The following is a 23053-nucleotide window of genomic DNA, read 5'->3' as shown; positions in this document are numbered from 1 at the left end:
ATATACTACAGAAATTATTATGTGAATATTAAAAGGACATTTTTTAAAAGTTCAGTGACATAGGAAATGTACATGGTATACATGGTATGTACATGAAAGCTGTGTAACTGAAAATGTTTAACATTAAACATTTCTTTACTCAAAGGAAATAGAAGGAAATACACCTTATAATTATTGCTGTTGTTTACTTGTTTCATTATAAGTAATTTTTCTTTTTATTCAAGCTTTTACTTCCTTCCACAATAATTAGGAACTCATCTTTTATAATTAGGAGAATGCTTTTTTAAAAATAACATTTGGAGAAGGATTTAATACAGAGGAATTGTATCAATTATGTAAAGATTTGTTCTTGCTTTTTCTTTCAAGGTAAAACAAAAAGATATGATTTTAATCTGTAGTGGGATAGGAAAGAGATTCGTGTGAATTTGAAGAGCATGAGTATTGTGAGAATCAGCCTACTCTGTCTCTCACTAGGGATGATTTGAAGAAAACAGTAAGCTCGAGTGAGTCAGGCACAATAAAGTTAATATATGTGAGCGTACTTGGTAAACCAGTAACTGTTGTGTGTGTGTTAGTTTTGATATTGTTTGGGAATGATGTAGATAATTTCGGAATCCTATCTAAGCCTGCAATTTCAGTAATATGTTCACTTAACAAAGTTTATTCTTTGAGTTTCTGGCTGTCATATTGTAAGAATTTAGAGTTGTTGTTTAAGTCACAACTGATACCTTTAAAAATGACATATGGTCTCTTTCTCCTTTCATATATGCAGGTCTTTGTAACCTAGCAAATTAACTTTTTCATCATGGTGTTAATTCTAGTTGTGATAAAAATAAAATAACTAATTCAAAAATACTTGTTACATACATTTTAAATATCAAGTAAGGTTCTGATAGTTCAGATTAATTTTGTTGTTGGTTTTCTTTATATATTTTTGTGGATATTCGTCACCAACTGCAATCTGCCTTCCATCTTTATGTCTCTCTGACTGCATACTCACAAATTACTGATGACTTTAAGTGGGACAATCTTGCCTCTTGATATTCTCATTCTTCCTGATTTCTTTGCAGTATTTTATATCAGGTCCTATTCACATCTCTTTTATTGGAGTTGCTTTTCTTCTCTGTTGTATTTTTTCTAGTTGTTTGTTTTTTCTCTTTTTGACCATTGCAAAGATGCTACATATTCATATCAATAATCACAGAACCCTTTTCTTTCTATCTTCTAATTTGTTCACAGACTTCAAGTACCATCCGAATGATAATAACTCCTAACTCTATGTTTCTAAAACTCCATCCTGATACCTAAATTAAACTATAAACTCAACCAGATTTTTTTTTCAGGTAGATGTCTTGGAGTGACCTAAATTTCTTTCATTATCTTTGCAACCTCCAATCTGTTTGTCTAATATTTGTCACTTTGTGATGAAATTACTAATTACTAATACCCCCACAATAAGGATCTACAGATATGTTCTTGATTTTTATTCCCAATTCTAATTTGTTCTTAAAAGTTTTTCTTAAAATTATATCATAATTTGCTTGAAATCCTCCAATTTTAGATATTCTTTGCTTTTTTTCTCTCTAAATGGATATTTATTTATTTTCATTTGTTGTAATTATACATGACAGCAGAATGCATTTTGATTCAATGGAGCACAACTCTTTGTTTCTCTGGTTGTACATGATATAAAGTCACACCATTTGTGCAATCATATATGTTCCTGGGGTAATGATGTCTATCTCATTCCAGCATTTTTCCCACACCCAAACCCCTCCCCTTCCCTCAATCCCCAGAACAACATGCCTCATTAATATTCTTTGCTTTTGGCCCTTCTCTTTCTGATTGGTCTGTTTTGCTTGTACTCTATCTTATCCTGCACACCCACAGACATTTATGAGAGCTATGTTTCTAAAACATGGATTTAAACATATGGATTTCTGTATTTTATCATTTAAGGATAGGCACAAAATCTTTTGCAAACTGAGCCTTAACTTTGGAGTAAACTTCTAGGCAGGTCTTCTCCTTGCTCCTTTCATGTACACTAGCTTTCTTTCCATTTCACTGCCATGCTTTAGGGTCTTTTCCTTTCCATCCCTTATCTATTATTGTTCTACAAGCCTTATTTAGGCTGGTACCATTTAGTGAATTGCTTAACTATAATCTCTTTTGTTGTCTCCCCTAAACCTCTTCATGCACACACACAGACACATAGACACACACACACACACACACACACACACACACACTATAGAGCTAAATAAAAATAATCAAATCACTCTACTGTTAATATAGGTTCCCATTCACTTTGTATACACATTAAAAATGGCAAATTGGGGCTGGAGATGTGGCTCAAGCAGTAGCACGCTTGCCTGGCATGCGTGCGACCCGGGTTCGATCCTCAGCATCACATAAAAACAAAGATGTTGTGTCTGCCGAAAGCTAAAAAAAAAAAAAAATATTTAAAAAATTCTCTCTCTCTCTCTCTCTCTCTCTCTCTCTCTCTCTCAAAAAAAATGGCAAATTGGGGTTGTTTTTTTTCTGTTTTTTATATCAAAATAATACTGTTCATAAAGCTTACCCAGTTAGCTGCAAGTGCTTGCAGGTGCCCAATCAAGGACCAGATTCAATACCTTTCTGAATTCCCACAGCTCCTTTACTTATTAAAAAAAGACAAAGCAATAAGAAATATATGATTTTAAATGTTGCATATTAAGATCTAGGAATATTAGCAACTAGGAAAGTATAAGATGAAATCTCTATAATGCTGAATGCTGTCTTCGCCTAGATTATCCAAAAATCTAATGAGGTATTCTACATCTAGGTGTTAATTATATAAACCAGTAAAGATCACCATAGTGCTCCTTTTTAAATGGAAAAAAATGCAAAGTTTTAAATTCTCTAATTTTAACAGTCCTTTGGGTACTTTATATTTGTTGAATATTGCAAAAGTAAATACCCATCTGTTTTTAGTACTAATATGATTTTGTATATCAAGCAGTTTGAAGATTTTTCCCTTATGCAACCTTCATCAACTGTTTTATCAACAACATAGGCTTCAGGCACTTGCATAAAGTTGAGTTGGGATAAATGAAAGATCCTTGTCGAATTGGTAATCATGCAGGTATTCAGTGTGAAAAGGAGATCATATTTTAATTTAATTTCAATGCCTCAAGATATTTTCCCTTATGGGCTATATTACCATTCTCTGTCTACATATCCATCTTTTAAGAAATCATAGCTATTCTTAATACATTTCAAATTAAGCTTTCCTGGATGTGGCTGATATATATCACTTCCTTCTGCAAGGGTCTCTTGAATTGTATGAGGGGATTGCTCATTATGACATATTCAAATGCTAAATGATTTACAGAGGACTAGAGATATAATCCTAAAGGCCACATATATATTCTACTGATTCAAACAAATTTCAAAATTTCAAGGTCCTCAGTGGTTATATCTTGATTGTAAGTACTTTGAGGACAAAGTTGATACCTTACTTTGATGTCTTCTAGCCCCTTAGCTCTTTTCTCAAGGAGAATGGTCATAGGCAGTATTTAGTACATGAGCTGCCACAGAAGCATGGGTCTTGGCTACCTTTGTCATGGCTCAGATAATGTATGTTGGGCAAAAAGAGACTATCTATGGACTAAGTAAAAAAAGGTCAACAGCCCTTGAAGGAGTATGAGACCATAATTCAGGCACTCAGACCATTTTATACTGGACAGTGGCTAACTGCCTAGAGCAATCACTAATTGCAAGGAACAGAAACTGACTCTGGCTATATGATGTCTGACAGAATCAGAGAAAGGCAGGAATGTAGATGTAGACGGATATGTAGACTCAGAAAAGGGGCAGAAACCAAAGGGTCCAAAGAAGGACGCCAAGAATTATGCAGCTAACAGGCAGCCTCTGCTAGTGCTGTTGCCCATCCCTATTGCCATCCTGGGTGCTGTCAAGAGACAGCCTACCACATGTCACCACAAATGAACCTTGGCTACTTTTCTGATGGAGAGATTACAATTTTTGGTTGAAGTTTTCATTAGCCTACTGTAGATCATATACTTGGTTGCAAGAGAGTAGAGCAGAAAACTCTCTCTAATGGCTTACTTAATGGGAGCCAGTTACTGTGGCACATCCAGGCTCCATAGGGTGGGAGTTCTCCACAAAATAAGAAAGCAAACAAAATGTTGGGAAGGCAAAATATTAAGAAGCTCGTGGTTGGCAGTGAACCTTCTTTGTGGATTTGATTTCAAAACATATGGATTCTAGAATATATAGCAGGAAAATTGAATTGGACAAGAGAAAAGGCAATAAGGTAATAAGAGTAGACATAGAAATGAAAAGAAAGATGCTGTGAAATAAAAGCAGATTCATTAGCATTGTGGTTTCTAATCCTTAAATCAATAGACACCCACTCTAAACTGAATAAGAAAGCAAAAGCTAGTCTAAAGAGCTGCTGTATATCCTATAAGATGAATGAGAAAAATCCTAGTCCCCAGAGAAATGGGACTGCGTTACCAAAATATTTCAGGCTCTTTCTTACTTTCTCTGTGTATATCTGTAATAAATTCCCAATATGGGGTGCACCACTGACCATGTTTCCTTGATACCCGAATTTAAAATAGATAACTCCTTTTTACACACACACACACACACACACACACACACACACACATCTTGTGATGTATACTCTTATAAACCACCACACAAGTGTAAATAAATTGGTAAAGAATTGCTCATGGTTTGAGTAAAATCTGGTATTCATGAAGTTTATGTCAAGAGCTTATGAATATCACACTTATAAAAGGCCATGTTTAGAAATTCCCTCATCTCATGTTTTCACATACAGTCTTTTGACAAAGTTACCCCACTTTTAGTATCTCCAAATCATTTTCAGCTCAAAGAGCGAAATAAGTCCAAAGAGCTGGCAAGAACAAACAAACAGAAAAGTCCTAGACATTTCTTTCCTGCTCTTATAGCCGCAGTAGGAAGAAATTCCTTAAGGAACTATACCAACTTGTTATGGATGATTTCTCCTTAGCTGAAACCATTCATTGCCAGGGGATTGAGGTTTTCTCTGCTATGTTATTTAAAATTGCCTCTGCGGTAATTCCTTCTTGCTTGAATTTCATCAAGTTCCCAGGACAGAAGCATGACTTCCCCAGACTCTCTTCATCCTAAATGTGTCTATCAGTATAGTGGGTGCTCCAGGGCAGAATACTGTTTTACACTAGCCTCCTCCCTGGATTGGTTAATCATTCACACCAATATGGGATTATAAAGATACTGAGGTTTTATGCTTGTGGTTGTTTCCCAACTCTGGTGCTGGAAAACATAAGCAAAGTGAATAGACCAACAGATGTATAAAATATCAATTGTTACAGTGTTTACACTAATGCTCTACATTAAGAAAACAAATTCCAATCTGCCTGAAGTCTGCAAAGAATAAAAACTCCTTATTATACACTTAAATACTCACTTGCCCTCATCCAAAATAAATCCATACATAGTAGTGCAGGCAGCTGCCTGCACTTCATTACCTGCTGAAATGATTTAGTGTGTTCTAAGCTGTGATTAGGAAACTTGCTGGGGTTCAGTTCAGCTCAGCTGGCCCACAATTTTGAGCATCTATTGGTGGTATCAGTAGAATATGTGCACAGCCTGCCTCTACAATATTTAGATTTCCCAGATTGTGCTGCATAACCTCATAATAAGCAAACTATAGATGGCACCCTCTTTGCATGGTAGATAATACTAGCAGTGGAGACCACCAAGAATTAGATAAAACTGGAAGATCTGTTGCCGGCAGTGGTCCAGGGGTCATGTCCTGTCTCTTGGCTCGGGTGTCCTCACAGGAGTAAGTTTCAAAACACAAAATGTATTTCAAGTACAGCAAAGTTTATTAGAGGAGAAAGAAAAATGTCCCCATGGAAAGGGAAAAAGATATTTTCAAAGAGGAGAACAGTATGCTACCCCTTTGTCGCTTAGTTTTTGGGGGATCATAGGAAAGTTTTTCAGATCCCACTTCTCAACTTTTGACTGACAGTAGGATTGCATCACATTTCTAAGTCTCTGCTGCTCATGGACTTACCCACAAGTTCTCAAGCAAAACCCATGGTGGAGGTTTTACTCTTATAATGACATACTAAATATGTAAAGGCAGCTCTCAGTGACATTGGTCCACGCTGAACATTTCTAACTGGAACTTGTTCTTTCAGACTTTATAGTCAGTAGGCTTTGCTTTTAGTTATCCTGTTTTTGTGGGTCTTGGAATCTTTGGTCTATATAAAGTTCACAAAAGTCCCCCCATTCGGGGTAACCTTTATCCTTCTTCTCAACAGGTAACCTTTGTCCTTCTTCTCAATAGGGCAAAGGCTTACCCTCCTGGGGCCTGAGAATAGCTCTACAGATACCAGGTTGTTTGCAGAGGAATGTAACATATTCTTATTGACTTAAGTCAGAGCAGGGCCAGAATGGCTTTGGGCGAATTGCTTCTTAAGAGAAAACATGTGGTGTGCCAGTACATTGGCCCTATTTATAGAATTATCCCTTTAACTTCACTATCTGCTACCTATCAGTAGAAGGGCAAAAGGTTTATTGGGGAGTTGTGCCTGTGAAAAGAAAACAGGAAGAAGGATCAGGCAAGGGTATATGTCAGCCCTGATATAGAATTTGAGAAAATTCTGACAGCCCAATTGGGAGCAACGATTTCCTACTGGAGGAGTCCCACATTGGACAGAAGCCTGTAGGACACCTTGTACCCCACTTGTCCTGCCAATGTCCTTCATCCTTTAGAGAAACAGGACTTCAACTGAAGGTTGAGGCAGACTTAAAGAAGTGAACAATGTGAGGCTGTCAGCCCACTCCATTCTGGCAGCTGGGCAAGTCTCTGAAAGAGGATCTGAGTGATATCTACCTGTATCTACTACCTGCTTTTGCATTTGTTTTATAAGACCTCTTCAGATCCTAATTATCACTTTAGCATAAGTACTCATCAGTTCTGGATGAAACGTTTTATAATTCTCTACCATTTAAAGTCGACATTTAAATGGAAGTATACCATCTAACTTTCAGGGACTGAGTTTAGCTTCTGTTTCTTGGATGCAATGTGGGGTTGCTAGAATAGAAACTGAAGGCAGTTACGTACAAAGATAGTAATAGCAGTGTGAGGAAAAGACCTCTAAGACATTTACTGGCTAAAATAGTGCATGAACTGTGGGCAGGAGGTGTTCATTGATAGTTCATTGGTCAAATAAGATCCTTTCCAACTTTACTACCATTAGGATTGCCATCTGGGAGCTAGCAGAGAGGTAGTCAGAGAACCAGAAACTTATTACAGAGGATAAAAACAGTGACTCAAAACACCTAGCAGTTCGGAATCATCTTAATAGTGAATGTCAATTCTCATTCATTGAATAAAAATGCAAGCTTCTGAGACCAAGCACTTGGGAATGGAAAGCACCAATACTAAGCATGTCAGAGAAGTGATACACTAGGGAAATCCTGTCTGAAAGCAAGAAAAACCAGCACTATCAAATTGGCACATTGAAAAAAAAATGCATTTAGAAGAATACAAAAGCCCCTTTCACTGGAAAGAATATGGGAAAACTCTCCTCCCCCACTAGACACCAGGAACCAAGGATAGGGAGTTTGGAGAATGATAAAAGGTTAAAGATAGAGACTCAGGATCCTTAAGATTCAAACATAAATGTCGTTTGCTGTCTGAGCCTTCAGGGAGGTTTTTATGGACTCACAGGCCACAGTAGGCACAAATGCCCTCCAGACATTTTTGCTAACTGATGGAGTGCATTAAGAGACTGTTTCCAAACTCCACTGATGGGAGAGCAAGAACTACTGCTATCCTGTATCTCCAACTTATTTTGGCTTCAATAAAGAAGAGAGACTAATGTTTTGCCCCTCAATGAGAAAAGCTGGTATATAATTAAGAATTCTTCATTCTTTCATTCAACACAATGTTTGTTGATCGTCTTTCATGTCTCAGGTTCTGTGCTAAGGGATTAGGATCAGAGTAAGATATAACCCTTAAAATACTAATAGTCTAATGGAGAGAAACTGATTATAAAACAGGGACAATGATTATCAAACTGTGATAAATGCAGTAATAAAGAAATGTTATGGAAGCACTAAAGAGGTAGTCATTTACTAACCCACCCTGGACTGAGAGAGGATGGGAGGATTGGTCCTAAGGGGTTGCTTCAAAGGGTGTTTCTCAAAAGGGAAGAGAAGGGCATTCTGAGTAGAGTGGAGGGGGGCATTGAGAAAAAGTGTTAAATGTGAATCAGAGTCAATGATGCGTGCCTGGGGAGGACCCAAGACATAGGTGAGCCTGTGCCGCCTTCTATTTAAGGCACAAGGAAATAGGCACGTGCATGTGTTTGTGTGTTTGTTGTGAGTTTGAATGGTGTGCACATAGATACATATCTCTTATACATATGCTTACAACATTTTATAATCACAATATGTATTTGTTATATGTATTATTCTCCTCTGGATTGCAAAGTATTTTTATTTTTATTTTTTAAAGAATAGGTATAGTATCTTTAAATCTCTCCTGTCTGACATAATGTATGTAAAGTAATTGTTATTAGATTACCCTGAACCCAATAACTTTATTATACTTTATTATACTCTAAACTTTCTTCTAAGTAAATAGAAATAAGAAAGGCAGTCTCAAGCTGGGCATAGTGGCAGATGATTGTGATCACAGTACTCAGGAGACTGAGGCAGGAATATCATGAGTTCAAGTCCAGACTGGACAACCTAGCGAGAGCCTATCTCAGAAAAAGAAAAAAAAAGAAAATGTCATTGTCAAATTTTGCAGTATAATCTCTATTAATTCAGCAGTATTTGATAAATGTCTACAATGTACCAAGTACTATGCTACATGCTATGAAATAATCTGAAATGATAAAGCAGGATCAAAATCTTTTTCTTGATACTGAACACTCAACACGTACGTCATTATGTGCCTGAGTTGGTCCTTAGTGTGCTGTGAACTCCTTATTTCACTCATGTTAGTATATATAACAGACTAATTGCAATGCCTCATGGTCAATATTTGCTGAAAGTATAGAACCCACATTGCTTAGAATGTTCCCTCTTTTACTGTTCAATTTATATGAGTCCCCTCAGAATTATTTTAAAAATTTTTCTTTTTTTTTATTGGTCGTTCATAACATTACATAGTTCTTAATACATCATATTACACGGTTTGATTCACGTGGATTATGAACTCCCCCTTTTACCCCGTATACAAATTGCTGTATCACATCAGTTTCCCTTCCATTGATTGACATATTGCCTTTCTAGTGTCTGATGTATTCTGATGTCTGTCCTATTCTCTACTATCCCCCCTCCCCTCCCCTCCCCTCCCCTCCCCTCCCCTTTTCTCTCTCTACCCCTTCTACTGTAAATCATTTCTTCCATTTGTATTATCTTGTCTTACCCCTCCTTTCCTCTTGTATGACATTTTGTATATCCCTGAGGATCGCCTTCCATTTCCATGCAATTTCCCTTCTCACTCCCTTTCCCTCCCACCTCTCATCCCTGTTTAATGTAAATCTTCTTCTCAAGCTCTTCGTCCCAACCCTGTCCTTGTTTACTCCCCTTATATCAAAGGAGTCATTTGGTATTTGTTTTTTAAAGATTGACTAGCTTCACTTAGCATAATCTGCTCTAATGCCATCCATTTCCCTCCAAATTCTATGATTTTGTCATTTTTTAATGCAGAGTAATAATCCATAGTGTATAAATGCCACATTTTTTTTATCCATTCATCTATTGAAGGGCATCTAGGCTGGTTCCACAGTCTTGCTATCGTGAATTGAGCTGCTATGAACATCGATGTAGCAGTGTCCCTGTAGCATGCTCTTGTTAGGGCTTTAGGGAATAGACGGAGAAGGGGAATAGCTGGGTCGAATGGTGGTTCCATTCCCAGCTTTCCGAGAAATCTCCATACTGCTTTCCAAATTGGCTGCACCAATTTGCAGTCCCACCAGCAATGAACAAGAGTGCCCTTTTCCCCGCATCCTCTCCAGCACTTATTGTTGTTTGACTTCCTAATGGCTGCCAGTCTTACTGGAGTGAGATGGTATCTTAGGGTAGTTTTGATTTGCATTTCTCTGACTGCTAGCGATGGTGAGCATTTTTTCATGTACGTGTTGATTGATTGTATGTCCTCCTCTGAGAAGTGTCTGTTCAGGTCCTTGGCCCATTTATTGATTGGGTTATTTGTTATCTTATTGTCTAATTTTTTGAGTTCTTTGTATATTCTGGTTATTAGGGCTCTATCTGAAGTGTGTGGAGTAAAGATTTGTTCCCAGGATGTAGGCTCCCTGTTTATCTCTCTTATTGTTTCTTTTGCTGAGAAAAAACTTTTTAGTTTGAGTAAGTCCCATTTGTTGATTCTATTTGTTAACTCTAGCGCTATGGGTGTCCTATTGAGGAATTTGGAGCCCAATCCCACAGCGTGTAGATCATAACCAACTTTTTCTTCTATCAGATGCCATGTCTCTGATTTAATATCAAGCTCCTTGATCCATTTTGAGTTAACTTTTGTGCACGGCGAGAGATAGGGATTCAGATTCATTTTGGTGCAAATGGATTTCCAGTTTTCCCAGCACCATTTGTTGAAGATGCTATCCTTCCTCCATTGCATGCTTTTAGCCCCTTTATCAAATATAAGATAGTTGTAGTTTTGTGGATTGGTTACTGTGTCCTCTATTCTGTACCATTGGTCCACCTGCCTGTTTTGGTACCAGTACCATGCTGTTTTTGTTACTATTGCTCTGTAGTATAGTTTGAAGTCTGGTATCGCTATACTGCCTGATTCACACTTCCTGCTTAGTATTGTTTTTGCTATTCTGGGTCTTTTATTATTCCATATGAATTTCATGATTCTTTTATCGATTTCTACAAGAAATGCTGTTGGGATTTTGATTGGCATTGCATTGAACTTATATAGGACTTTTGGTAATATCGCCATTTTGATGATGTTAGTTCTGCCTATCCATGAGCAGGGTATATTTTTCCATCTTCTAAGGTCTTCTTCTATGTCTTTCTTTAGGGTTCTGTAATTTTCATTGTATAAATCTTTCACCTCTTTTGTTAGGTTGATTCCCAAGTATTTTATTTTTTGGGGGGATATTTTGAATGGAGTAGTTGTCCTCATTTCCGTTTCAGAGGATTTGTCGCTCATATACAGGAATGCCTTTGATTTATGCATGTTGATCTTATATCCTGCCACTTTGCTGAATTCATTTATTAGCTCTAATAGCTTCTTTGTGGACCCTTTTGGGTCTGCTAGGTATAGAATCATATCATCTGCAAATAGTGATAATTTAAGTTCTTCTTTTCCTATTTTTATGCCTTTAATTTCTTTCGTCTGCCTAATTGCTCTGGCCAGTGTTTCGAGGACTATGTTGAACAGAAGTGGTGAGAGAGGGCATCCCTGTCTTGTACCAGATCTTAGAGGGAATGCCTTCAATTTTTCTCCATTCAGAATGATGCTGGCCTGTGGCTTATCATAGATTGCTTTTACAATGTTGAGGTATGATCCTGTTATCCCTAATTTTTCTAGAGTTTTGAACATAAAGGGATGCTGTACTTTGTCTAAAGCTTTTTCTGCATCTATGGAGATGATCATATGGTTCTTGTTTTTAAGTCTATTGATGTGGTGGATAACATTTATTGATTTCCATATATTGAACCAACCTTGCATACCAGGGATGAATCCTACTTGATCATGGTGTATAATTTTTTTGATATGTATTTGAATCCGATTCACCAGAATTTTATTGAGGATTTTTGCATCAAGGTTCATTAGAGATATTGGTCTGTAGTTTTCTTTCTTTGAAGTGTCTTTGTCTGGTTTCGGAATCAGGGTGATGTTGGCCTCGTAGAATGAATTTGGAAGTTCTCCCTCTTTTTCTATTTCCTGAAATAGCTTGAAAAGTATTGGTGTTAGTTCCTCTTTAAAGGTTTTGTAAAACTCTGCTGTATACCCATCCGGTCCTGGGCTTTTCTTAGTTGGTAGTCTTTTGATGGTTTCTTCTATTTCCTCTATTGTTATTGGTCTGTTTAGGTTGTCTATATCCTCCTGGCTCAATCTGGGCAGATCATAAGACTCAAGGAATTTATCTATGCCTTCACTATCTTCTATTTTATTGGAGTATAAGGATTCAAAGTACTTTCTTATTATCTTCTGTATTTCTGAAGTGTCTGTTGTGATATTGCCTTTTTCATCCCGTATGCTAGTAATTTGCTTTCTCTCTCTTCTTCTCTTCGTTAGCATGGCTAAGGGTCTGTCAATTTTATTTATTTTTTCAAAGAACCAGCTTTTAGTTTTGTCAATTTTTTCAATTGTTTCTTTTGTTTCAATTTCATTAATTTCAGCTCTGATTTTAATTATTTCTTGCCTTCTACTTCTTTTGCTGTTGTTTTGCTCTTCTTTTTCTAGGATTTTGAGATGAAGTATGAGATCATTTATTTGTTGGTTTTTTCTTTTTTTGAGGAATGAACTCCAAGCAATGAATTTTCCTCTTAGAACTGCTTTCAATGTGTCCCATAGATTCCGATATGTTTTGTCTGTGTTTTCATTTAACTCTAGGAATTTTTTAATTTCCTCCTTGATGTCTTCTAAAACCCATTGATCACTCAGCAAACTATTGTTCATTCTCCAGGTGATGCTTGATTTTTCCTTTCTTCTTTTATCATTGATTTTCAGTTTCATTCCATTATGATCAGACAAGATGCATGGTATTATCTCTACCTCTTTGTATTGTCTAAGAGTTGCCCTGTGACATAGTATATGGTCTATTTTTGAGAAGGTTCCATGTGCTGCTGAGAAAAAAGTGTAGCAACTTGATGTTGGGTGGTATAGTCTATATATGTCAATTAAGTCTAGGTTGTTAATTGTGTTATTGAGTTCTATAGTTTCCTTATTTAACTTTTGTTTGGAAGATCTGTCCAGTGGTGAGAGAGGTGTGTTGAAGTCTCCCATGATTATTGTATGTTGGTCTATTAGACTCTTGAACTTGAGAAGAGTTTGCTTGATGAACACAGCTGCACCATTATTTGGGGCATATATATTTATGATTGTTATGTCTTGTTGGTGTATGGTTCCCTTGAGCAGTATGAAGTGTCCTTCTGTATCCCTTTTGATTAGCTTTGGCTTGAAATCTATTTTATTAGATATGAGTATGGACACTCCTGCTTGTTTCCGCGGTCCATATGAGTGATATGATTTTTCCCAACCTTTCACCTTCAGTCTATGTACATCTTTTCCTATCAAATGCGTCTCCTGTAGACAGCATATTGTTGGGTCTTGTTTTTTGATCCATTCTACTAGCCTGTGTCTCTTAATTGGTGAGTTTAAGCCATTAACATTTAGGGTTATTATTGAGATATGGTTTGTTCTTCTATCCATATTTGTTTATTGATGTTACTAAACCTGATTTGTTTTCCTCTTTGACTACTTTCCCCCCTTTACTGTCCTACCTCCCATTGTTGGTTTTCAATGTTATTTTCCATTTCCTCTTCCTGTAATGTTTTGCCAAGGATTTTTTGAAGAGATGGTTTTCTAGCTGCGAATTCTTTTAACTTTTGTTTATTGTGGAAGGTTTTAATTTCATCTTCTAACCTGAAGCTTAATTTCGCCGGATACACGATTCTTGGTTGGAGCCCATTGTCTTTCAGTGTTTGAAATATGTTATTCCAGGATCTTCTAGCTTTCAGAGTCTGTGTTGAGAGATCAGCTGTTATCCTGATTGGTTTACCCCTAAATGTAATCTGCTTCCTTTCCCTTGTAGCTTTTAAAATTCTCTCCTTATTCTGTATGTTGGACATCTTCATTATAATGTGTCTAGGTGTGGATCTCTTATGATTTTGCACATTCGGCGTCCTGTAGGCTTCTAGGATTTGGGATTCTGTCTCATTCTTCAAGTCTGGGAAGTTTCTTGTATTATTTCACTGAATAGATTGCTTAATCCTTTGGTTTGGAGCTCTGTGCCTTCCTGTATCCCAATGACTCTTAAGTTTGGTCGTTTGATATTATCCCATAGCTCTTGAATGTTCTGCTCATGGTTTCTTAGTAGACTTGCTGAGCTATCTATGTTCTTTTCAAGTTGAAATACTCTGTCTTCATTGTCTGATGTTCTGTCTTCTAAGTGATCAACTCTGCTGGTAGTATTCTCAATTGAGTTTTTAAGTTGGTTTATTTTTTCCTGCATCTCTAGTATTTCTATTTGTTTGTTTTTTATTACCTCTATCTCCCTGTGAAATTGATCTTTTACTTCCTGGATTTGTTTGTCAATATGATCTTTCATTGTCTGATTTTGCTGTCTCATGTCTTCCTTGAGACTCCAGATCATCTGAAGCATGTATGTCCTGAGTTCTCTATCTGACATTCCATCTGTTGCAGCTATTACCTCTTCTAAAGTTGAGTTGACCTGCATTGCCTGTGGTCCTTTCTTTCCTTGTCGTTTCATACTGCTGGCGTTTCTTTCTGCTTGGTGAAATTGTTGTGTCTTTGATATTTTCCCCCTCTATTTAATTATATTGCTCTTGTATAGTTGAAAAATCACCCTTTCAGGGCAGGTAGTGGCTGTGATCCTCCTCCAATTAGTGTGATACTGGGGAGGAGAGATATTAGAAGGGGAGGGAAGAAGTCACTAAAGAGATTGAGTGTAGGCAGGTAGAATTCAAGGAAGGTGGAATAGGAAAATTGAAAGAAGTGAGAAGACAAAAGAAAAAAAATAGTGAAAAGAAAGAAAGAAGAAACGAAAAAAAATAAAAATTTAAAACCAAAAAAAAAAAGAGAAAAGAAAAAATTTTTTTAATGATAGTAAAAAAATGGAAATTAAAGTTTAAAAAATAATAGTAATACTAATAAAATAAAAAGAATTTAAAAAATTGAAACCATTAATAGGAACGTTAAAGAACAACAACTACATCAACAACAAAAAGTGAAAAAAAATACTAATAATCATCATTAAAAAAAATAATAATAATAATAAATGCAGTCATATAGCTCGATTAACTTCTCATCCAGTTGGTGGAGCTATGCCCACTGGGCCAGGCTTCTCTTCTTGATAGGTGGGAACCAATCACTGTGCCTCAGCTCTTCTTCCCAGACTGTGTGGGTCTCTAATCCTGAGTGCCTAGGGCCCTCTCTTGTGGTTCCTCAAGCCAGGCCCTGCTCACCTGTGACACTCACCACAATACTGACTACACGCCAGGTCTGCTGCTCCTGGGAGCCCTGTTTTCATGGGTGCCTGGGCACACCCTTTCTGTTTGCCTCCCTCAGACCCTAAGTTTGTAGGGCTTGGGGCTGAGGGCCCCCAGCGAATTTGTTTGCCCTCAGGTAGCAGCAACTCCCCTGATAGCTGGTGCAAGGGACCTGTTGTCAGCACTGGTGATAGCAATAGCTGGGATTTCTGCGCAGCTAGTCCTGCGTCACTCCTGATTCCCTGGGTCTGGCTGTGGTGCTCAGTTGGCTTTTACCTCTTTGAGTTCAGGCGGGCAGACTAGTTATTTCAGCGGGATCATTACTGTTGAGTCACATGAAGCAGGCGAACCTGAGCTAGAATGCAGCCAATTCGGGCTCGGTTTGTTCTGAGAAGGCTAGACCGTTCGCCCGTGGTCCACTTCAGCTCAACCGTGCCTAGTGGTCCTGAGCAAACAGTATTTTGACAGTTTACTTCTCCCTATGCCCGTGCAGCTGAAGGGGTTAGAGACTTGATCTCTCCGTGTCCGCCTCCATGTTGGATCATTTAGATTTTAAATTGTCACTCATCTTATCAGCTGTTCCATTTTACTCGGCAGCTCACTCTAGCGGTTAAGAGTCTGTTCTAAGGTACTCCGCGGAAAGCGGTGGCGGCAGCGGCGGTGGCTGCAGCGGCGGCGGCGGCGGCAAAGCTGTGGCCTTCGGGACCCCCGTGGAGGGGGTGCGGGCTGGGGGAGGGGAGGCAGCGCCTCGGGGCCCGCGCGGGCCGGGTACTGGGCACGCGAGAGAGCGGGTGGGGTGGGGGAAAGAGATTGAGATCTAGATTTAGGGAGTGAGCGTGGGAGGAGAGATGGCGGGGGAGAAGCGAAGCGGAGAGGCGGAGAGGCGGAGAGGGGAGTGAGAGGGGGCCCAGGGAGCCCGGCAGCTCGGGGGCTGCAGCCTTACTGCTCGCGCTGAAGTCGTGGCGGATTCACTCCATCTAGGCCCTTTTCTTGACACGGTGCTGAATCCTTGTCGACAGATCTCCTTTAATGATCTTTACTTCTTCTTTTAAGAAGCAGCAACATACGCTGCGGTGGCGGTGGCGCGGAGTACAGAGCGGCTCACTCATTCCCCACCGCCATCTTCCCTCCGTCTTATTTTAAAAATTTACATGAAGTTTTATGGCAATCCAATTTAACTATAATATAATGAGCACCTTTTAAGATAGAGTTTGAAGTGTTTTGACCCATTTCTATACCTTTGAAAATCACAGTCAAGATATAGAATATTTCCATCACTGTCAAAAATTGTCTTGTGCCTCTTTCCACTGAATCCCTCCCCCAGTCCCAAACCTCAGTCAGACAGAGCACCTGCTCCTCTGCTTTCTAGCAGCATAGTTTTTCATTTTCTGCATTGCATATAAGTCTACTGACATATAGCATGTATTATTTTGTGTACTTTTTAAACTCATCATTTTTTAAAATCAATTTCAAATTATGCCAGAATTTAGTAGTTTATTTATTGTTACTGCTGAATATTATTTTGTTGTGTGAATATATACAACTTGTTTATTCACTCACATATTGATAGATATTGGGGTTGTTTTCATTTTTGTAGCTATCTTGAAAAATATTCTATGAACATTCATATGCAAGTCTTTGTGTGGAATTGTGTTTTTGTGTATTTTGGATATATAATTAAGAGTGGGACTTCTTGATCAGTTGGCAAGTTCCTGAATATCTTTATAGGAAATCACCAAAGAGCAATCCAAAGTGGTTTTACCATTGTTAGCAAGCTTAAGTCAGAAAAAGAGATTCGAGAAGGACACATGCTAAAATATAATTTAAAACATCTGCATTTCATGACGTTTTTAATAGTCACTGAAATTTTACCTAGAGTAGTTGGCTACTAGGAATAGTTAACTCTTTTCTACCCTATTTTGTTGACAGTAGGATAAATACATCCTTTTGCCTATTACTTTGCAGCTACATCTAGTCTTACAGGTATAAATGAAAAAGAAACCTTTGATAGTTCTAGTTTACAATTGATAGCTGAATTTCACTTTGGGGAGCAATTTTGCTAAAGAAGACGATAGTTTAGAACATGATAATGGGAAAGAAAATTAAGAAGATGAAATTGGTTATCAGATTAAACTTCTGAGCTCCATTTTTCTCCATCAGAAAAGGAGACATGAAAAAAAATGCTAGCCACCTCTTGTCATGTCATGTGAATTAAGACTTAGGAGTTCCTTAGTGGAAAACATTTTATAACTGGTAAAATTTTTCTGTGAACTCATTGTAATGCCAGCTTCTAAGAAATCCATTTTGAAAAGAATTGTACAGAGTGAAAATTACCAGGTAAATTGGAGAGAAATGTTTCTTCAAGCCAAAAATTTCACTTGTAATTTAGCTTATCAAGAAATTTTCACAGTCTCATTCTATAGGGCTTGTTCCTTTGTGGAGAGCATGAAACCAATGAGATTTGATGCCCTAAGTAATTGCCTGCCCTACAATGGAGAGGTCATCTTAAGGGCCTCAAAAGTAGGAAGGTGGATCCTTTCTGTAGAATCCCTTTAATATGGCAATAGAGGCATAATATTTCCAGGAATGAAAAATTATCACATATCCTTAATTAAGAAATAAAACTTTAAAAATAACCAGTTTTGCACAATGGAAACCACTGCAGCAAGCAATGTCCTTAGTGCTACATTTCTTAATATCTGTTGGTATGTTGTTTGGTATTCATAGGAATTTCTTCCAGAGCATATCAACTGCAAGCAGACACTAAGCTGTTGTGAGTCAAATGTTCAAATGGGCCAAATTTGTCTCTAGGATACTTGTATCCACTTTTCAGTACTTTGCAAGTATGGTGGAACCTTCACCTCATGTTGTATCCTAAAGATCACCAATTGCTCCCCAGGTCTGTCAATCATTCCTTAAGGGCATCAGGTGCCTTCCTGCTAATAACACCACAGACTTCTATCACAGGAAACCATTTTGTTGCTCAGAGCTATTGTGGGTGTGCACATGGATAACAAAGGTGCATCAAAATACATTGAAAAAAATATTCCAAGTTTTTGGTCATTCTTGATTCATTGACAAAACAAGTACTCTTTGGCATGCCTGGAAAAAGAATTGCTTTGTTTTCGTTGCTTTATGTTGGTGTTGATATTATTTAATATTTAGTTTTAGAGATAAGAGAAACTTTTCTTCCTTTCCTGGAGTTCTTAGAAAGACTTAGAAATTGTCTGAAATTTGCTCATTTCAATAAGATTCTCAAAACTGGCTTATTAGGAAAGAGAAAGCTATTTCATGCTATCACTAGAAATGAGAAGGTCAAGATGCTGAAACTGCAGAAACATATTAATTGCTTTTAGATCTTAAATGTTCAGAACAAAAGTGTGAAGAAACAGGAAAGTGTGAATGATTATATTCTACCCTCTAATTCCCTAAAGTAAACATATTCATTCTATCATGTTATAAGCCTCGCCATATTTTTGTTGTATTAGAGCATTCCCTATTATACCTGTCAAATAAAACCTTGCAATTTACAGAATCATCAATTTCACGATAATGGTTGTCAGAAATTATTTTTAAACTTCTCTAATAATCAAATTTATTTAATCTATGATGATTAGTCAGCTGCTGGTTTGGATAAATATGAAGATTTTCAAAATGTATCTGAACACCATCAACCTCACTCATAGAAATCTAGGAGGGTCACATTATGCTTCAAAGAGGTAGATGATTCAAATAAGTCACGATTACCAAGGAACTGTCTACTTTTAGGAAACTAAAAAATAGAACAACTCTAAATTGCTAAACATAGATAAGAGGTACTTGGTTCAAATAGTCAACCAGTGAAAATCAACAGGAAAAAATTTCTGACAAATGTTCAAAGTAAGTTATAAAGACATAGTGGTCAGTAATATTGAAAGCCACTTGAATATCAGATTATTAGTGTTCACTCTGTTGGAACCAAATAATATTTTAAATTTGTTTCAGTAATTCTTATCAGGCTACCTTCCATGTATTATGCGATTCAAGTGATCTTTAAATTATTGTCAAATTCTACCTTAAAGAGCGCGTTCACAAAGGACATGCAATTCATATCATCTAGAGTTACTGTCATTTCTAGGCTAAGTCCCATGGAAATTCATAACTTAGAAATGAAAGTCACAAAGATGCAACTGCCTTCATAATGCCAATGCAGCAGTTATAAATATTTCATGAACATTGCATGGGCAGGGGCAGATCTCCATTTTCATGAGTTAGAATTTGTACAGCTAAGTCTCCAGATTTTACTATTCATAATGCACAGTATGCCCTGTAGAGCATTCCATATAGTGCTTTTTAATATTTATGTTTAATGAAGAAATTACTGTTCTGAAAAGAGAACAAGTCAAGCCAAAGATTTCTTGTTAAAAGTATTAAGTTTTGCTGAATAGAGATGATAACGATCAACAGAAATTACCTCATTGAAGGATCTTAGCACATAAACACATAACTTTTATCATAATATAGTATGACAGATCAAGACACATTAAAACTAAGTGAAATGGTTCTCTCTAAAGATTAAAACATTAAAAATCTCATCTTAAAAAAATTGAAAGGTTAAAATGCAAAGAACAACTTTCTTTCATATAAAAATATTAATTATAAGTAATATATTTGCCTACTATTTCATAGTTTAGATACATATCCATATTTTCTTGTATTTTTATTTTTTTCAAAAAGCATTTTAACTTGTTAAGATAATATTACCAAGTTCAATAATGAATTGACATTGCATATTTTAAGTTAATTTATCAAAGTGCATTATCAGTACCTGTCAGAATAAATTTTGCACTCAAAGTAATGAAAAAAAAAAGGACTATTGTGTGTGTTGAAATCAAAGAACATTACTACAGCTAAGTTATTTCAATAGAAAGGATAGGTATTTGCCCTCTAAATGATACTCGTCCCATGAGAAAATAAAAGCTTGAAAAATCACAGGAATCAAGCACAGGAAAACATCTATTCCTTGCTTTTAAAAATGAGCATTTGATATTTTATTTCATTTTGTCATTTTGATCAATTCTTTCAAGTAGATGAGTGTTGAAAAAATGCTGTTCAGATCTTGGCAACATTTATGAAAGTAGGCTAAAGTTACTGAGCAGCTCCCAAATAATCCAGGGATGAATTATTCCATTTTAGCATAGAGTATATATCACATTTGGATGGATGATGAAGTTGCAGGTAGATTTTCTTTTGAATGTATTTCAACAAGACAAAGTCTTCTAATAATGAAAGCAACAGGCTTCAGATTGAGTATCATTCACTTGGGAGTTGGCAGTTTGAATATTTTTTATTAGGCTTAAACCAATGCAGGCACTAGAAATTCTGTAATGTTTTCTGAACTTGCCACCAAAAGTTTATGTTTCATTCCTGATATCATTTAATGGAAAATGAGAAACACTTTCTTCCAATTGGTTCTTTGTAATTTTATTTTCCAAAGACTCCCTTGAGGAATTTAACCTTTATGTGATGAATTTGCAGTTCACTTGAAGTGTGTTAACCTTAGTTCCCTAATGAGTCTAGGTGTAATGCTGAGGAGAAATTTGAGAAATATATCATGTAGCTCATTGTCAAGTTGGATTTGTCTTGCACATCTCCAGCTTTGCTGTTGTTCTTATACACATTTTGATCACAATTCTTTAATTATGTTCTATATTTAACTGACCTATTTGAACAGGATCCAGAGCTGGTTCGGAACATCTGTCGCTGGGTTAGGCAAGCTGTTCAAATTCCTTTTTTTGCCAAGTTGACCCCAAATGTCACTGATATTGTGAGCATCGCAAGGGCTGCAAAAGAAGGTAAGAACTAAACTTTTATCTGTTGCCCAGTTAGATAAATATTGGCCTGATATATGTGGCCAAAATTGAGTATATTTTTTTTTCACAAACATCTGTGTAGATCTTTCTTAGGTTTTAAGAAAAAATATTAAATGCAGTGTCAATCTCACGAATGTAGTAGAGTCATACCTGGATTTTAGATAATAAATAGACCCTAATCTTTGGCCAGGGAACACAAGATCATTTATAATTTTTATTAATAAACATGTTTTGCAAAGATTAAAAAAAAATTATGAAACAAAGTTAAAGTCACAGAAAATTACTCCAAAGTAAGGAACCCATAATGTGATGATTGTGTAATAGTATTTGAATTGTTGTGGTTTTCTTTGGGGTGGGGAGTACCAGGGATTGAATTCAAGGACCCTAGACCACTGAGCCATATCCCCAGCCCTATGTTGTATTTTATGTTGAAACAGGGTCTCACTGAGTTGCTTAGTGTCTCGCTAAATTGCTAAGGCTAGCTTTGAACTCACGATCCTCCTGCCTCTGCCTCCTGAGCTGCTGGGATAACAGGTGTGCACCACCTCGCCTGGCTAGTATTTGAGTCTTCAATAAGGTTGAAAAAGATATCAGTTCCCACACTATGAAATTTTTTATGAGTTTCTTGTTTATGAGAGAGTCTAGAACATCATCTTAAATACAAGCTCAATAAATATCTATTAAATACATAAATTACGCAGTTGATGCATGACTTTATAGATTAATATGCTTATATTCTATTCTGTGGAAAGTACATCCTGACTGGAAAAGACATTTTAAATTATCTGGAAAATTACATAGAATACAAAACATTCAACATCAATAAATCTATCTAATAATTCAGAAAATGAAGTCATGGTAATTAAACCTTTTAAAAAATATCCAACATTTTAAGCATAACTGTAATAGTTAAATTAGTGTACACATTTGAGAAGAGAAAATTGCCTTACAAGAAGATAGAGTGTACATTTTTCTGGGCATGTGGGTTTGAATGGGTTTTAATCATAGAATCTTTGAGAACTGGAGGCAAACCTTGATGTGTTTTTCACAGGTGGTGCAGATGGTGTTACAGCCACAAACACTGTCTCAGGTCTGATGGGACTGAAAGCTGATGGCACACCATGGCCAGCAGTGGGTACTGGAAAGCGAACCACATATGGAGGAGTGTCAGGTAGGGGTTGTCTCTCTTTACATTATGCTTCCTTGGAGCTTGCTGTAAAGTGAGGAGGTCATGTTGCAAACAAGGGTATCATGTCTTTTATAATCTTGAATTCTTATAACTCATTGCTGGTCGATATTCCTAATAGTGGATAACAGATGGAACAATTGAATGTGAATCCTCAAGTGTCTGTTAGTATCAGATGAGAGAGTGCTGAAATAGGGTCTTGAATGAATTCTATTCTCTTCTATCTATGCTTTCTTCAGAATTTCTCATTGTCATGGTTCTCTTTTCACTTATTATAAAAGCTAATACCATGGCCTTTGAGAGAAGAATATTTGCACCCTAATTATAATACTTTTTGCATAGTCTGAATTAATTTCCACTCTTCATAGAATTTTACAATCTACCTTTTTCAAAAAGCCATGTTTTCACAAGTGTCCCAAACAAACCATTAAAGCATTGCATTTAAGCTTGAGCTAACAAGACAGTGGCAGACCTCACACCTTTGCACATTTTTTCTCATTCTCAAACACTTGCATTTGAAACAGAGAGAGAAGTTTTTATCCCAAGGTCCTAGTTAGGTCTTTTTGCCCTGTGCACCCTGTTGCTGTGACAACGTGAACTTGGCCTTGCCAAGACAATGCTGTGAGGTTCTTGACTGTACTGGAATGGGGATTAGTCTCCTTGGTGATAGAGAAAGTGGTAAATATACATAACAGAGTGGTGCCCTACTGTTCAAGAAAAGCATTGCTGAATTAGACCAAAATATGCTTTTGGAAGAAGCTAGATA

General features: G+C 36.9%; 1 protein-coding gene across 1 annotated transcript in view; it reads left to right on the top strand.

Annotated features, from left to right (window-relative positions):
• Dpyd (dihydropyrimidine dehydrogenase) overlaps positions 1-23053 on the top strand; it is an 803780-nt gene that overhangs the window by 543668 nt on the left and 237059 nt on the right. Inside the window, exons 17-18 of the mRNA XM_026401392.2 lie at positions 20963-21083; positions 22153-22272. Coding sequence (XP_026257177.2) covers positions 20963-21083; positions 22153-22272 — 241 coding nt within the window. The remainder of the gene's footprint in view (positions 1-20962; positions 21084-22152; positions 22273-23053) is intronic.

This window comes from Urocitellus parryii, chromosome 11 (genome assembly GCF_045843805.1).
Source record: "Urocitellus parryii isolate mUroPar1 chromosome 11, mUroPar1.hap1, whole genome shotgun sequence".
NCBI classification, from domain to species: Eukaryota; Metazoa; Chordata; class Mammalia; order Rodentia; family Sciuridae; genus Urocitellus; species Urocitellus parryii.
The sequence above is the reverse complement of the archived record's forward strand: the minus strand, read 5'-3'. Positions and strand labels throughout refer to the sequence as shown.